The sequence below is a fragment of the Equus przewalskii genome, chromosome 3 (genome assembly GCF_037783145.1).
Source record: "Equus przewalskii isolate Varuska chromosome 3, EquPr2, whole genome shotgun sequence".
Classification (NCBI taxonomy): domain Eukaryota; kingdom Metazoa; phylum Chordata; class Mammalia; order Perissodactyla; family Equidae; genus Equus; species Equus przewalskii.
Window position 1 is genome coordinate 10,054,374 of NC_091833.1, and position 14,830 is coordinate 10,069,203.

General features: G+C 45.2%; 1 protein-coding gene across 5 annotated transcripts in view; it reads right to left on the bottom strand.

Annotated features, from left to right (window-relative positions):
- Positions 1-6,737: 6,737 nt before the first annotated feature.
- Positions 6,738-14,830, bottom strand: part of CSNK2A2 (casein kinase 2 alpha 2) — a 38,958-nt gene continuing 30,865 nt past the window's right edge. For 3 of the 5 annotated variants that reach the window (XM_070612006.1, XM_070612009.1, XM_070612008.1), the window contains 3 exons: positions 14,421-14,569; positions 12,846-12,939; positions 6,738-7,187 (listed from right to left, as the gene is read on the bottom strand). In XM_070612006.1, the coding sequence (XP_070468107.1) occupies positions 12,863-12,939; positions 14,421-14,569 (226 nt within the window). In that variant the 3' untranslated portion in view covers positions 6,738-7,187; positions 12,846-12,862. Of the gene's footprint in view, positions 7,188-8,697; positions 12,940-14,420; positions 14,570-14,830 lie in introns of those variants that run through there. The other 2 variants (XM_070612005.1, XM_070612007.1) reach the window with 1 other exon arrangement.

Genomic DNA, 14,830 nt, shown 5'->3' on the forward strand with positions numbered 1-14,830 from the left:
CAAAATAGAACTTAAAATATCACCCCCCTCACATCCCACACACATCCCTTGCCTAAACCTGCTCTGTTCCAAGTCTTGCCCATCTAAGAAGATGCCAACTCAATTCTTTGCTCAGACAAAACTCAGGAAGCAGCCTTGAGCCCCTCCTTTTTCTCACAGCCCACGTCAGTGCAGCTCTACCTTCAAAATACTTCCCCAATCCAATCATGCCAGCACCTCCATTGCTACCGCCCTGGCCCAAGCCGTGGCTGCGGCAGTCTCCTCTTTGCTTTCTTATTTCTATCTTTGCCATCCTACAGTCTATTCTCCACATGGTGGTCAGAGGGATCTTCTTATTAGCCAGTGGCCCTTTGCTCTCGTGACTGCCCATTTTGCTAAGAAAAAAACCCACATCCTTATTCTGGCCTCCTCCATCTCGTTCCTGGAAACCTCTCTGATCTTCTCACCTACATCCTTCTCCTCACACACGCCCTCGGCCAGTGCGACCTGGCACCAATCTCTCTCGCCTCACTTGCCTTTTCCTCTGCCCAGGCTGGGCCTACCTCCTTCCCTTCTTCATTTGGAGTTCTGCTCAGATGGTACCCATCTTAGCTTCCTAGGGCTGCTGTAAAAATCACCACAATCTGGGTGGCTTCAAACAATAGAAATGTTTTCTCAGTGCAGGAGGCTAGAATCAAAATGTTGACAGGGTCATGCTCCATCTAAGTCTCTGCGGAAGAATCCTTCCTTGCCTCTCCCAGCTTCTGGTGACCCCAGGCATTCCTCAGCTTGTGGCAGCATCTCTCCAGTCTCTGCCTCCATCTTCACATGGTCTTCTTCTCTCTGTGTTTGTGTTCTCTCCTCTTCTTATGAGGACACCAGGCCTTGGATTTAGGGCCCACACTGAATCCAGTATAATCTCATTTTGAGATCTTCAACTAATTACATTCACAATGACCCTCTTGACAAATAAATTCACATCCCAAGGTTCTGTGTGGACAGGAATTTGGGGGTGTCACTATTCAACCCACTATCCACCTTATCAGAAAGGACTTCTTTGACAACCAATCTGAAATAGCTCCCCCACATCCCAACTACTCATCCCCCAACCCTGCTTTATTTTTTTCATAGCACGTATCACCACTTACAGTCTATATATTTATTTGTTTACTGTCTGTCTCCCTCTACTTGATTTTGAGCTTCTGGGACAAAGACTTTGATCTGTCTTGATTATAGATGTATTCCCAGTGCCCAAACCAAGGGCCTCCCTAAAATGGGTACGCAGCTAGTATGTACTGAATCAACGAATTAGTCACAGACTTGGGGTTGCCCAGCACAGGCTCGGTCTCTCCTGGCCTCTGCAACTCCAGACCCATCCAGCCAATAGAGATCCTCTCCTGCTCAGAATCAGGGCTCACCTAGCCCATTTTCTGGCGCACATTTCTCTCACTAACCATGCAGTCTCCCCAACGGAAATGGAAACACCTGGAGCGACTGGGGGCTTAAGTGCCATGAACAGCAGTCAGTGAGCAGGCTGATGGAGGAGATGAAAGTGCTTGCTTCTCTTAACTCCTCGTTCTCAGTGAGTGTCTGCATGAACTGTGTTCAGTTCTTCCTTATGTTGGGGTTCAAAGTTTATCGTGGTCATGGCCTTGGCTACAGCACAGATAATTTGATCAAAGATTGGAGAACATAAAATCGTGGGTTTGCTCCTGTTGTAGACTTGATCTGGTCATGCTCCTTCCAGGTGCAGACTGTGTCTTCTATGCCTGTATCCCCGCACCTAGCACAGTACCACCATCATGGCGGGCACACAATGAATGAATGGATGGATGAGTGAATGAAGGGAATAGAGCCAAATGGTCACCTCTGACATTGACCTTCATCTCTAAGGTAATATAGACTAAATTAACCTAAAACTACAGATCTCTCTCGCAAAAATATGCATTAAACACTGTATTTCTTCAAGACTGTTTTCCCTTCAACATGAAGGTAAGGACAAAACACAAGTAAGATCTTGCTAATGAGTTGCTTCCTTCAAGGATTGTATAACTAGGATGGGGTAGATGAGTCCGTTTTAGAAGGTCAGTGAAATAAATGGAAAGAGAGCAGAATCGAATGAGGCAGTAAAGTGATTACAATTTGGGTAGTGGGTGCAGAAGCTCAACTGATGCCAATCAGGCTACGAAAAGCTGTAGAAGATGTAAAGGAACCGTGTGAGGTGCGAGGCACGTGGCGGTCTTGAGAATTCCATTACTACAAGGGGACGGTTAACCTGCAGTTGGGTAGAACCATCTACAGAAGCAACCAGTCTTGTGTCCAGCCCAGAACCTCTGACCGTGAGCGAATCGGTCAGAATACGTCACCTTGGGAGGGTAAGTGTCAAAACACACAGATTATGGCAAGTAGATCGGACCCATGATAGCAGTAATCTGTGTCAAACTGAGAATAAGTTTCTGATTAGCGACATTTTATTTAAGATATTTGAAATATTTAAGATAACAATGTATTAGAGGATCTGATACTTTGAACTTAATTTGAAATGCTTAAAGGAAGTTGAAATTAGATCTGTGATTTTAATTTAAAAATGTCCGAGAAAAGTTAATTGTCTGTAAACAATGAATGTTTGAAAGATTTTGATTTATTAAATCTATGAGTTTAGACTTCGATATGTTAGTGTTTGAAAGCTTAGGAAGATTTCATCACATTTTAGGTCTTTCATGTTAGCTATTAGAAGTGTTTGTGCAAATCAAACATTAAATATGTGGTTGGCTTTGAAATGTCTAAGGAAACTAGATTTATGCTTTAACCCTTAAGTTTTGAATTAATTGAGCATTGATCAAAGATGAAGAAAGAGCGTTCATATTTATATACAAGACCAACTAATTTGTAGTTAGAACATTTGTAAATTGATCTTAAAGACACATTTAGATTTTTAAATGTACAACTTTAATAACTAAGATATTATTTAACACACCGGTAACTATAAGCATCCTTCTCAGTGCACAAGGCCCTGGTCAGAGGCTAAAACCTGGTGGACAGTGTCTGTTGACGTCAGTCCAAGCCCAGAAACTTAGAGCCCCTGGCCTCCGGGAGACACGAGGGCCTCGCCACACACTGTAAGGCAGAGTTTATTCTCCACTCCTCCTTGCTGATGGGGATGGGGAGGTGGAGCAATAAGGTGAGGGGTCGTGCCTGGAGAACCTCCCCTTAGGTGGGAGCGAAGGAGGCGTGCCCCCACTGACTGGACGTTCAGTGGCCGATGGAGGACCACAGAGTCCCAGCTCATGTTGTATCCAAAGACCGTCAGCCCTGACTACGCCAGTCAAAGAGTCGGTGGCGGCCAGACAGGCTCCTTTAAACTGAGAACGAAGCTCAAATGGGACTCTGCTGGGCTCCCCCACGTTGTTATATTTAAAAATTTACTTTTAGGGGCTGGCCCCGTGGCCGAGTGGTTAAGTTCGCGCGCTCCGCTGCAGGCAGCCCAGTGTTTTGTTGGTTCGAATCCTGGGCGCGGACATGGCACTGCTCGTCAGACCACGCTGAGGCAGCGTCCCACGTGCCACAACTGGAAGAACCCACAACGAAGAATATACAACTATGTACCGGGGGGCTTTGGGGAGAAAAAGGAAATAATAAAATCTTTAAAAATAAAAAATTTACTTTTAAATTTACACACAGTAAAATGTACTTTTTTTGGTATACGGTATTGACAAAAGCACCAAGTCATATAACCATTGCCACGTTTAGGGTCCAGAACAGTTCCATCACCCCCCAAATTCCCCCACGCTATCCCTTTGTACTAACCCTCCCCCTCCCCTGAACGCCTGACAACCGCGGCTCTCTTCTCCAGCTCTACACTTTTGCCTTTCCCAGAACGTCACATAAATGGAATCGTTCAGTATCAGTTTTTTTGAGTCTGGCTTCTCCACTTAGCACAACACCTTTGAGCTGCACATTTTAACAGCTTCTAGAATATTCCACCAAGTGTTGCTCATCCATTCCACCACTCGGCCTCCTCTGGTCGGGGATATTTTAAAACGTTTGCCATGCTTACTTATGAAGGCTTCCCACAGCATTTCAAACAGCTTAAAGGGCAGCCACTTTTCATATTTAAGACAACTGTTTTCCTGTAACTTTTTTGAAAAGGTCTTTAGAATTTGCTTTTGAAATTATTTTATTATTTTGTGATTGTCTGTGACTCTTCACTAATTATCATGAGAGAAATATTTTTAAAAGTAAATATTGAATTTAACAATTAGTTCACAGGACTGGAAAGACATTTAACTACATTTATTAATTTTTATTTTACAACATTCTTCTTTTAGAGCCACAACCTTTTTTTTCAGGTCTCAGACATTTTTGCAGGCTCCTAGAAAGCTCACAGACCCTGAGCACATGCCCCAAGTGCCTGACAGAGTCCCACAAGAATTCCGTGACTAAAGGCCTCGCGGTTCCAACCTACACCAGTGAGTGAAGGGAAGATTACTTTCTCTGAATTGTAACAATGCCCTTTCTGAAAAAGTCATATGGCACAGTTCTTTTTAAAGATTTTTATCTCACAAACATACAAAGTGTAAAAATGTGTGTGCAAATTTGTTCATTACAGCAATACTGGTAATAGTACTGCTAAGAGTCTATCAATAAGGGATTGCTTCAACTACAGTACACCACAGAATGGAATACTACGCAGCCATGAAAAGCAATGAGGTAGATCTACACATGTTAACACAGTAAGAACTTCACAACTAAGTGAAAACAGAAGTTGCAAAAGAATCTATAGTCTGATTACATTTCTGTAAAAATAATAGTTGTAATTTAAAAATGTTAGTAAAGGTACAGAAAAAAATTGGAAAATATAGCCAAATTTAACTGTGGTTACCTCCAAGGGAGGAAAGAGTTTTTGTACATGTGTGTATGTGGTTGGGGGGGGGTAGGCTTTCATTACTTACTGTTACGTAACATATGAATTTTTTTACCGTGAGCATATTATTACTTTGGTAATCAGGAAAATTCAATGTTACTTTAAACAACCCAAACATAAGCAGGACAACTGAAAGATGTGAACTGATGTTCCGAATTTCCAAGCACCCTGGGGATGAGCTTTAGACTGCGCTTGGGTTAGCAGGTTCCTTGTCCCCTTCTCTCAAGACCAAAACAAGCTAAGCAACAACTCCTCCTTCCCTTTCTTTCCACAACCAAACACTCTCTCACCCAACAATAATCATCCATAAAAACCAAGATTATTTTGGTTGAGAAGGGAAATTGGAGGACAAAGCTAGCATTCAAATTCTGCATGGCATCTAAAGAACTCACAAGCCAGCCGACCATGTGTCTGCTCCAGAGACTCTTCCTGTCTGGGAATGCCCTTGAAGGCCAGCTGGTCGACATGGAGATAACGCACCGCGTAGATAAACACGCACGTACAAAGCACCAGGTCCACAGGAGCTTCAGGGATGTGCTCATTATAACACGGTATTGAGATGCTGTCCCAGAGAGCTGAGAGACCAACAGAAATTTGCAGAGCCTTGTGTCAAAAAGGGCCTCATGAGAGAGACCACTTGAGAATACTAGGCCAGTGATGGAGTGAGAAAGTACCAAGTCCATCCATTTGGTGTCCGGTTGGCCTAACAAAGTCAGCTGGTGGTGGGCCTGTGGGCCCTCACTCACTGGTGTCCAGGGCGTGCACAGCCTTGAGCGCCCACACCCGAGGAACTGTTTGGATCCGACAGAAGCTGGTCCAAGGTACACTGTGACGTTGTGGTGACCCTGAGGGGCCTCTTTGCTTACCCCCATAATTGCTTCAAAAACTGTGAGCATCCACACCTGGATTCCCATAGTCACCTGTTCAGGACAAGCAGCAGAGAAGGAGAAGGAATGTTGTGCAGATCAAGTTCTTTTGTAGAGAACTAGTGGGCACCTCACCCAGCCGCCTGAGCGGTGGGGTCAGCCTGTCCTTCTGCTCTCTACGGGCAGTGGGACGACACAGGCCACAGCCAGACACAAGGCTGGGCAGCCACTAGGTTGTTGCTGCTTTCACCTCCACGTGGTACACCTGTTCTGGGAGGGAAGGACTGAGGTGGCCAGGGGAGGCTTAATTTGTAAAACGGGTTTAGTTGTTTCCACTTAATAAATGTGATCAGTACTTCCACTCCACCCTCTTTCACATTTGAGTGGGCCACTTTTCCTTCCAGTTCCCGGGAGCTTCAGAGCGCGAGCAGAAGCAGCCTATAGATCTGGACGTGAGACCCCCGACCCCTTCCCTGCCCGAGGACAGCAGACTCAGCCATCCTCCAAGGTAAGAGGCTTTTTCAGAAGGGGCCATGGGGAGCGAGCAGAGGATGGGGGGTGGGGATGAAATATGAAGACACGAGCAAAGGGAAAGCAAAGAAGGGGCTAAGTCATCTTCCTGAGTTCATCAGAGGTGACATTTCCTTACCACCTAAATCACTGGGTGACTCACCTGCTTCGGAAGGAGGGGTCAAGGGAAGATGAATGTGTTCAAGACAAAGCTGGGCTTTCCTGGCCCACGGAGTCTACGCAAACTCTCTGCGGTTTACCCCATCCCCAGGACTAGTTCGCTCTCTCAACTCCTCATCTCTGTAAAGAGCATCCTTCAGACCAGCCCTCCTCACCTCTGGGACTCCCCCGCTTTCCTCTGGCTACAACCTGGCACATATGCTCTTCTATTCCACTCAGTCCTCTGTGGCCACGGGTCTCAGTTAATGGCCCCTTCCATACTGAAAACTCTCCATACATTTCTTTTAAAACCTTTTATTCAATAATATATACTTTTAAAATTATAATATGTAACTGCCCTTCATGCCATATATGCCCCCATTCCCGTACTGTGGAGTCTGTGGCCGGCCAGTTAACGTGGTCTGCTGGAAAAACAGGCGGCCGCAGGACGAATCAAGGGGCGCGGGGGAGCAACAGTAACCAACAACCATTTTGCATACCCTTCACATTTCCCATGCTTTCTGGGTCAGGAGGAAGTCAACAGGAAGCCAAAGGCGTGTGAACCTTTTACATTCGGAAGTGAGGTTTGATAAACGGTGGTGGGCTGCCCTTCGGTTGGTCTAGTTCGTGCTCGCCAAACCTGCCACCATTTTGTGTCTGCTCACGGAACGTGATCTCTCTACACACGTTAAGACGTTTGATTTGGTTCTTGTTCTGCTTATGGAAAAGTGGGAGGAACCGCAGCAGACCTGGGGAAAGAGATGGGAGGAGGGGAAAGATGGCGTTAATTAATCTGACCGGGAGGAAGGACAGGCCTCCACTCGCAAGTGGCCTCCTCCTCTTGAAGAGGGCTGGGGACAGTATGCAAGCTTGACTTTCCCATGCCACTTTGCGGAAAACCTAGCTAAGAACTGCCTCTATGGTTTCAGGTTTCAAACGGTACCCTCTTCCTTCCTCTTCTGATCACCATTAACAGAGGCAGTGTTTGGCACGGCCTTCTGTGAGAGCAAGAGGAAAGTTCTGGACACTGTGACCAAGTCTCCTCCCCTTCTCTCAGGTCCAGAACGCTGATTTAGTGAGGCCTCCTGACCATTCCATGCAAGCCAAGCTACAAGTTCAGCAGGTCAAGTGTAGATCCCCATCAGACCCAACCCTATTTACTGAGAACATCTTGGGACTAAGAATCAGATGACTGTCTTTACACAGGGAAAGGGCCGAGTCCACTAATAAAGAGCAAAAAGGGAGCTCAAACATTTTTAACTCTCCCCTGGAAGCAGCTGTCTGGCACGGCCTGCAAACCTCGTTTCTCCTTCCATGTCCAGCACAGTGAGTGGGTGGTGAGATGCCAGCAGTGTCTCAGAACAGAAACACAGCACTGAGAAAGGACTACGGACCTGGGAAGCTCTCACACAGAAACACCATTTCATGAACACTCTCTTTGGGTAAAGGAGCAGGGGTCTACTGCTTAGCATTTGAGAAAGGCTGCGTGGTGCTTAAATTAAGAAAGAAAGAGCTCTATTTGCCTTGAAGCACTTCGGAAACTGATTTCTAAGCATCCAACTCCACAGAGAGACCAGTCAGTGAGAAAAGAGCTCAATAAATAAAGACACTGCCATCTGCCAAACGATAGCAGGTGCCCGCCTATGTTGCAAAAAATGGGGCTGCAGAGATTTTCAAAAATGCAGAACACTCTGCCACAAAGGTTAAAGTTGTGCAAGACAACAGGTCAATCCGAGAGGCAGGTGTCGCAATGGTGGAATTCAGAATCAACTACCAAGAAACAGAACAATCCCCACGACACCACTCTAGTCCCCTCTCCTGCTACAGGAGTCGTCACACCAAGGTGACTGACTGCATCCACCACACACACATCCCACAGTTCGAAGCTCATCCCTCCGCTCCCCCGAGAGACAGGAAATACAAGGTTAAGGCCCTCACAGCAGTGGCTGGTCTCCCACTTGGCAGGGCTGGTGATTAGCAACATTTTTATTTAAGAAAACAGGATTTAACACGGTGTTTTTCTTTCTTCCATGGACAGCAGCACATAAACCACACATCAGTCACCCAGTGATACAAAGAGGTGGCCCATCGTGTCTGAAGCAGTCATTTGTAAATCACAACCCAGGCAGTGTTGCTTTTCTGCAAACAGAAGGAAAGTCGGCTCCATGGTTCTTGAAGATTTGTCCAAGCTTTCCACTGGGTGTCAAGATTTCTGTCCCAACCTCTTAGTCACCATTTACAGCAAGAAAAGCCAGCGAGTGAAAAACTGTTAATTTATTGATTCAATGAGAGTTTTCTCTTTTTAAACAATCCCCAATACATGCAGTTCAGGATTAACCATCACATTTGTAGCACATTGTTGAGACTCTACACAAAGGTATGCATCACCTGTATATCCCATCACATCGTTTTCCCCAGCCTCTGTACCACCTTGTTCGGGTCGTTTTCATTAACACATCCATATAGCTCAAAAAACGTACGTTCTTACCAGTCTTCTTAGCCAGCTGTTTCCCCGCCACCTCCCCGCCCTCCTGTTCCCACCCTGGGGTTAGTTTTTAAAGGCAGGACATTACTGTCTTAGATTTGTTAAGCTCACTGACAAACTTTGGCTTCTTGTGTGCTCACGTGGACCTTGCTTTTGCTTTTGAAAGGGGTTATATTTCAATGACCTTGACTCTGATCAGTTATTATCCACTCCTATTTATTTGCAGGAGGGAAGTGTGCTTTTTCCCGTGGGTGCTCATGCAGAAACAAGGGTTACTAAATGAATCACTGAACCTGAACTGGCATTAAAGGAAACTGTTAACTGGGCTCTCTCAGCTCCGTTTCAATATAAAAATTTTTCCAACTGTCGCTTGCATCCCAAAATAATTCTGCTTCCATCCTCATCAACGCAGCACCTGGGAGAACCTAAGTCATTTCCCTGAGTAGGTGCAGCCTGAGACCCACAGCCGTCCCGTCAGCTCTCTCTGGGCCTCAGCATCTGCCTTGAGAGCACCACCTTTCGGTCCCACTGGAACCAATCCAGGGGCAGTGCCCATCTCAGGGCACATTCCAAGTTTTCATGTCCCCTAGTTTTCTCCCCTCAAGAGGTCATGGTCCCTCCTCAAGATCTACCTTTTGCCTGTTTTTCTTATTGGTTCCCTTTCTCCCTTTAATAGCCCCTCTCCCAGCTCCCAAGGATTACAAGCTCTTCTATCTCCTCTAATCAGTCTGAGAGCACTTCCTTCTCTGCAAAGAAATACATTTGCTTTGAGCCTTGTGAGTACCAACATGCTAGAAAATGTTAGGAGCCCAGTGGAGTGGCTCACGTTGAAGCGGTTCACATAACTGGCATCGGCCCTCCTCTGACCGGTAAGAAGACCCAGGAATGCCTGGTCTGCATTATACACTGCGGCTTCTCCCACCCAGACCCCTCCACAGGGAGAGGAGAGGACAGGAGCAGGCCAGTGATATGATCCAGGGAGAGCGAACTGCCAGCAAACCAGACGGAACTCCCCACACTCCCTCGGTTCTGCTCTTACCATGCGGGTCCTCGGCTAAGCAAGCCTGGGTAGCTATGCTCACGTGCGGCCAATGAACTATGACACACTGATCTGTGTTTGGCACAGGAACCTTTTGTCCTCACCACACCAGGTCTAGGTTCTTGAACACAGGCAGTACCTGAGATGATAGTGTAACACTACCCTGTTCCCCACGTTTTTTGCTTTTCTTTAGGAAATAACAAGTCCTTACCATAGGCACTTTTAACCAGTTATAAGGTACTGAAGCAAACGAAATGTCTAATGAAAATTACTGAGATGAATTAAAGAAATAATATGCTACCTGAAAAGGATATTAAGGGGGAAAAAATCTACCACAGCTTCATCTAAGACTAGACTCCCACTCTTAGATACATACATACGTACACACATACATACTCTCTCTCTCACACATACTCTCTCATCTCTCTTCTGGAACTCTCCAAGACCATCTCCTAACCAGGGTAAATACTCTAAGGTCTCAGGGGAGCTGGGCCCATCTGGACACAAAATGGTCCTGGAGCTAGGTAAACGAGAAAAGGTCTGGACTAGACTCACTTCAGTTTGGGAAAGAACCACCTACAGTCAAGCAGCCAGGAGGCAGGGTGTCAAGACCAGACTCAGACAGGAGCGAGCATTTTAAACTCAGTCATGCTGTATGTCTAAGGCATGAGGAGAGGTCAGAAGCATAGGTGGCGTAACAGTACACTGTATGCAGAAAGACAATGACTCTTGTGTCAAAGCGGCAGCTGCAGAACGCAGGACAGATAGGTCGGCTGTGTTTGCACTACTACATCGTGACCAAAGGAGAGAGAGGCAGAAGTAAGGCACCTGACTCTTCTCCTCCAACTGCTTTTATTGCCTCTGGGGGACCCAAGGGAAAGAAACGGTTACCGCTTCACCAAGACGCTCCAAGAGGCTTCCCCTGCCTGGTCCAGACAGGCAACTTAAAATTTAAAATGCTGGGTGACAAAGGAGGGGATGAGAGGTAGGGGACAGGAAGGACACACAGTGGCACATCTCCCTGACAATATCTAACAGTTCGGTGTTGCCTAGAAGGGCACATGAGAAGGCTTTTAATAATCCCAAACACTGAATTTTGCTGCCTGACATGTCAACATAGGTTCAGCCAAGAGCTCATGTCTTGTCTTTGATTTTCAGGTAGAACACGTATACATTAATATACAGAATGTGCAACGCAGGCAGTAACTCAGTGCATTTCTTGGCCTTGGGATCTTAATTTTTAATCTGTAAGCTCAACTCTACAATAAGAGTTTTATTTGCATTTTAAGTTTCCACCAACCAAACGACAAAAATAGAATCTACATTTAGAGATAGGACCTGCTACCAATACCAATACGATTTTATTGGAATATGGAATGTAAACAGATGTTTTCAAACAAACAATCTAACCTTATAAAAATGTATGGCATTATTAAATAGTTAATAAAGAAATCCTAAAGTGTGATGGGATGGCAGACACCTCTAGCTCTAGCCTAGGTGTGTGACGTCCCCACAGCTGTCAAGGCTTGCAGCTGGGGTGAGGGGACCGCTTGCAAATCATACTGGTGACAAGTCCCCCAAAACGAAATCAGCCCTATTTTTTTTTTTTAAACAAAATCTAGCTCCCTTTGTTAATGTGAAGGCTAGCACAATGGAGCCCAAGCTTTGATACTTGCCCAGGAGCTCCACTGCCTTCCCCGAGCCCCTTGGATGCTGCTCTCCTCAGTTGCTTGGGTCATGGGGCGGCCCTGCCCACACGACTCCAGTGCCTGCATGTGGGACTCAGCTTTGCCACCACATTCATGTATTACCTATCAGAGCTTAAAAAAGCAGATTACCCTAATTACAGCAGGAAATTGTTTCTCATGGGGATAAAAAAAGAGGCAAAAAGGGAGGGGTTGGGAAGTACGTTTTTTTCACACAGTAAGTCTTTCCTAAATAAATTCTGATAGGACATTTTTCTCCCTCCCCGACTTGCCTGAAGACTGACTTTCCAGCTTTAGTTATGGTTGTGAACAAAAAGTCTTTGTTTCAGAGAGGTGCATTAAAAGAGGTGCACACACAGGGATGTGCTGAGAAAGGTGAGGTTTTCCTTACAAGGCGGCAAAAAAAAAAAAGCTACATGAAAAAAATAGCAGTAAGATTTTATGCTTAGGCAAATCAGCGAAGGTTAGAGTGAGCTCAAGTTATGCACTTAGCACAGAACTTTGATGAGACTGATGGGCCTGTCCACGGCATCACCAGGTTTAAAGTGAGGCCTCCTGACATCGAAGGGGGCTCTGTGAGGGCGACTACAGTTTGCTCCAAAATGAACACACTCAGAAGAAAACCGCAGGGTTGAGGTACATTTCCTAGAGAGCTCATGTCATAAAAAAATACATAAAACATGAATTTGTATAAGAGCTTAAAAAAAAAAATACTGTCACCGTTTTAATATCTCCTTTTCATAAATGAGGCTGGTGTGTCAGTACAGACTGCTGACATTTTGCTAAAACTTGAGCCTGAATCTCACCAAAGGAAACCCAGACCACAGAGGAATAGATGGGAAGCCAGAAATTCAGAGCTTGTTGACTGAACGAGTTAATTCAACAGTGGTCTCCTGTTAAATAAGGGAAATGTACAACAACTCCGAGCCTTTCATCCCCCATGCATTCCAAAGGGAGAGTCCCCTCAGATCCTGAACTGTGTGCATCGTCACGCTGCCAGAACGGCAGCTCCCTGTAGACTAATACTGGGGAGTTTCTTTTTGACAGACTTTTAGGTCTTTACTGTTCTTTGCGTTTGGAAGGAATGACTAGAATTTCTTTTTATCACATTGTAGTTTTCCTTCAAGATTTCTGTTTGGTTGGTTGGTTTTATTGGCAAGCATCAATGCCGCATTACCCGTCGCTTTCCAGTCTTCATCGGGCTGCTGTGAGACCACTGGAAAGTACAGCATTATCTGTACAAGGCTGGGACTGCTCCTTCACCACGGGGTCTGCAAGAAAAAGGAGGAAAGTCAGTGGAATCGGGGCTGGCCATGTGGGAGATTTTATGGTTAGGCAAATCAGCAAAGGTTAGAGTGAGCTCATGAGCATCACAACAAACGCAACTCTTCCACAGTGAGATAGAGAGAGACCGCCAGGAAAGTCAGGGCCAGGAGGGCAACAGAAATTACAGAATTAAGGTTATAGAAAAACCAGACACTGAAAAATGACCAGGGGGAATTACTCTTACTGTCAACTCTTATAGTTCCTCAGAATACAAGTTCAATTACTGAGATTCATGGAAAAGAGAGGCACAGAAACACTCATTTCCCACTGTTCAGAATTTCTCCTAATTTTCTTATGTGTTATTTTCCTTGAATACTAACATCACATCCAAGCCCCAATTTCTTCAAAGCTTGTGCAATAATAAGCACTTCAGAGGAAAGGGTGACTAAAAAGAGCCGTTAGAAGACCTAGCAATTTTAAGCAACAGCAGTTTAAAAAAAATTTTTTTGAAGTATGATGTACATTCAGAAAAGTAGACAGATCATGAATTACATGTTATAAACACGAGTGTTCTCAATTCAATCTAACACAAAGGGTGAAAATAGCTTTCTGTGCAGGAAACTGGAAAGGGGACACTTGAGCTGCACTAGTGTGAGGTCGGAAGGCTGAGGGTGAGATCTTTTCACTCTGCTGTCTACTGACGCTCATGGGCCAGCAGGTGCCACACCACACAGCAACCCATTCTTCGGGGGAGATTTAGTTCACCTCCAGAGGGGAAAAAAGGAGAAGGAAAGATAGCATATTGGTCAAGCAAGAGACAGGGTGCAAGTGTTCATCTTGATTCAGAGAGTGAACTGAGACAGGTCACTTAACCTCCCTTATTCTCAGTCTCCTCTGGGACTGGACTAAAACATCTCACACTGCCGCCAGTAAGAAGAAAGTCTGAGACGTACTTTATCAGTGGGGAGAACTATATGCACGCAGAACAATAAGCAGCAACTGAATATGCACCCAGAGTTCCAAGTGAGACCTAAGGAGTCTGTAATTCAGACAGGAGTTTAGTGAGGTCTTTCTATACCTGCTCTCCTTTCCCCAAATTCCGTTTAACTTATTTTCTTCTTTAAAAATTTACTATGGTTACCTTATCACTTTCACCTAATTACTTGTTTTTTGAAGGGGAAATAAAATCTTTGATTAGTTCCTACACAAATGTATATATTTGAAAAAAAATTTTAGATACCAGTGATCTATAAACTCAGGGCCACAGGGAATGGTCAAAGGGACCAGACTCAAGGGAGCTGCAGTGGAGGACAAGGAAACACCTTTGGGGATCAAGAAACAGATCTGCAAAGCTGTCTCAACAGTCTAGAACTAATGAGGCCAAAGTCCAGGGACAATTCAATGCAAATACCTAGAATTCTCTTGACTGGTGCCAAGCATAAAGGGTAGAAGAGCTTTCCCTTTAATAGATTACCCCGAGACTCACAGAAGTATGGGTGCTCCATGGCCTCTTTGGCGGTCAGTCTCTGTTGATGGTCGTATCGCAGAAGTTTGTCCAGAAGATCTAGGGCCTCAGGGCTGACAAGGTGTCTGTTCTCACTATGGATAAAGTTTTCCCAGCGTTTCCGTGAATGTCTGAGGAGAAAAGGGAAGCATTAGTATTCTGAGATTGAATTCAACAAGAATCCTTCCTTACGTACTAGGGCTGAAGGCAACAAAATCTTAGAATACTGCACTGACAACAAGCTCGTTAAATCTCACTCTTCTGGGTACCTACTCCACCCCCACAGTTACAATCACAGCATCCTCAAACAAAACAGTGTCCTGATACATGAACTTAATTAAAACTTCTACATCTGATTTAGAATTTGTGGAACCCTTCTAGATTATGTTTTA